Below are 2,165 nucleotides of genomic sequence, written 5' to 3'. Positions count from 1 at the left end.
GTGATGAAGCAGTTTCACCCCGACACCGGCATCTCCTCCAAGGCCATGAGTATCATGAACTCGTTTGTGAACGATATTTTCGAGCGCATCGCGGGTGAGGCTTCCCGCCTGGCCCATTACAACAAGTGCAGCACCATCAGCTCCCGGGAGATCCAGACCGCCGTGCGCCTGCTGCTGCCCGGGGAGCTGGCCAAGCACGCCGTGTCGGAAGGGACAAAGGCGGTGACCAAGTACACCAGCTCCAAGTGAAACTGCACAATGGACTGAAAAACATCCCAAACACAACGGCTCTTTTCAGAGCCACCCACAATCTCTCTGAAAAAGCTGCATCCGAACATCTCTATGAAATCATTTTAAGACAATGTGTAACATAATAAATGTCCCACTGCTTTGTTTTTGTCTGCTGTCCCAGAAACCGAACTCAAACCCATAATCCGCTCATCCGCCTTTCCTTTTTTGCTTAAAGCTGTTATTGTTGTTGTACACAGCCCCTGAATGACCGCATTAACAGCTGCTTTCAGCGGTAAGGGTCAGACCTCAGTCCCTTCACTCTATTCCTGAAATGTGAACTGATTCATAATTTTATTAACAGTAACTCTCCGCACTGAAACAGCCCGGAATGGGATTATTACACAGCAGACCAAGGGCACTTTGAGGACTCGATCCTGCTTCCTCTTTTCAGAGAAGGACACTGGGCTCTGATTGAAGATAAACTGAATGTTTCCCTTCAGGGAAATGCTGTGAACAGGGATTTAGTACCTCCCGGGACAGTTTGAAAGCGATTGGAGAAAGATCCACAATTTAAATAACATTTTAAACCCGCGTCTTAATTCGTGACGGAAAAAGTTGAATAGAACAAAATAAAGACAAAGGATTTGAAATATTTGACTCAGGATGACATTTATTTTAATCCGCTCCTTTCTGACAATGAAATTGGCGGTCTTTTTGAAATTGACAAATTTTCTGCTTCTGATGTTTTGGCGGTAAACCCCGCCCACCTCTGTTGTCAGTGACCTGATTGGTGAAGAATATAGGCAAATGAGGTGAATTAAGTACCTGCCAATGGGGAGAGTTTTCAGGCTATAAGTAAAGTGAATGCGGCGGAAGTTATCCATTCTTTGTGAAAGTATTTGCGAGATTGTGGAAATGTCTGGAAGAGGAAAGACCGGCGGCAAAGCTCGGGCCAAGGCCAAGTCTCGGTCTTCCCGGGCCGGACTGCAGTTCCCGGTGGGCCGTGTTCACAGGCTTTTGAGAAAGGGCAACTATGCTGAGCGTGTGGGTGCCGGAGCCCCGGTCTATTTGGCTGCTGTGCTCGAGTATCTGACTGCTGAAATCCTCGAGCTGGCCGGGAACGCGGCCCGGGACAACAAGAAGAGCCGCATCATCCCCAGACACCTGCAGCTGGCCGTCCGCAACGATGAGGAGCTCAACAAGTTGCTGAGGGGAGTGACTATTGCTCAGGGCGGGGTGCTGCCTAATATCCAGGCCGTGCTGCTGCCCAAGAAAACCAGCGCTCAGAGCTCCCAGAAAAAGTAAAGCGGCCGAAATGTCATCAAATAAACCAAAGGCTCTTTTCAGAGCCACCCACAGTCTCTGCGAAAGGGCTGGTTACTGTCTGATTCCAAAATGCCAGTAACAGGACCGAATGAGAACTATTTCAAATGTTTAAGCATCTGTTTCAGTGATTTCTCACTGTCACCCCAAAACCTGTCTAATTTATTAATTCCACACTGAGTGAGTTATTTGTCCCGTTACAGATTGCTGAATAGAGTCTTACCGCCATGTATAGATAAGTAGACAAAAAAATTACAGATTAAAACTTCGTAATATATATAATCCATCAAAAGTTTTTTTTATTCCGCTTTTATCAGCACAAAGTCCTGGCCCGATTTTAAGAACAGCTTTAAACTAACGCCATTAATTCGCTTCTTTCCGACACTGAAATTGACGGCTTTTTCGAATTCAAACTTTCTGCCAATTTAAGCCAGTGATTTGCTGTATTTTCTAATTCGAGGCTCTGCGATTGGTTAAGACATGTGAATGAGACGTGGGTGACCAATCAGAAGTGGGCTCTGGATAGCTCGGGCTCAAACTGTGGGAATTCCAGGTCCCTGAATGATTGAGCTGAAACTGATCAGTTTCACAAACCCTGTCAGTTTCAGTGC

General features: G+C 46.5%; 1 protein-coding gene across 1 annotated transcript; it reads left to right on the top strand.

Moving 5' to 3' along the window:
- The first annotated feature begins 1,146 nt into the window (after window positions 1-1,146).
- LOC137363457 (histone H2AX-like) lies at window positions 1,147-1,536 on the top strand. Its single transcript, XM_068027282.1, has one exon. It carries the CDS (start codon window positions 1,147-1,149, stop codon window positions 1,534-1,536), a length of 390 nt encoding a protein of 129 aa, XP_067883383.1.
- Window positions 1,537-2,165: the final 629 nt, after the last annotated feature.

The sequence above is a fragment of the Heterodontus francisci genome, unplaced genomic scaffold (assembly GCF_036365525.1).
Source record: "Heterodontus francisci isolate sHetFra1 unplaced genomic scaffold, sHetFra1.hap1 HAP1_SCAFFOLD_61, whole genome shotgun sequence".
Taxonomy (NCBI): Eukaryota; Metazoa; Chordata; class Chondrichthyes; order Heterodontiformes; family Heterodontidae; genus Heterodontus; species Heterodontus francisci.
The sequence above is the reverse complement of the archived record's forward strand: the minus strand, read 5'-3'. Positions and strand labels throughout refer to the sequence as shown.

What these genes read in the sequence shown, in the direction of transcription:
- LOC137363457 (XM_068027282.1), top strand. Translation starts at nt 1,147, where the DNA reads ATGTCTGGAAGAGGAAAGACCGGCGGCAAAGCTCGGGCCAAGGCCAAG.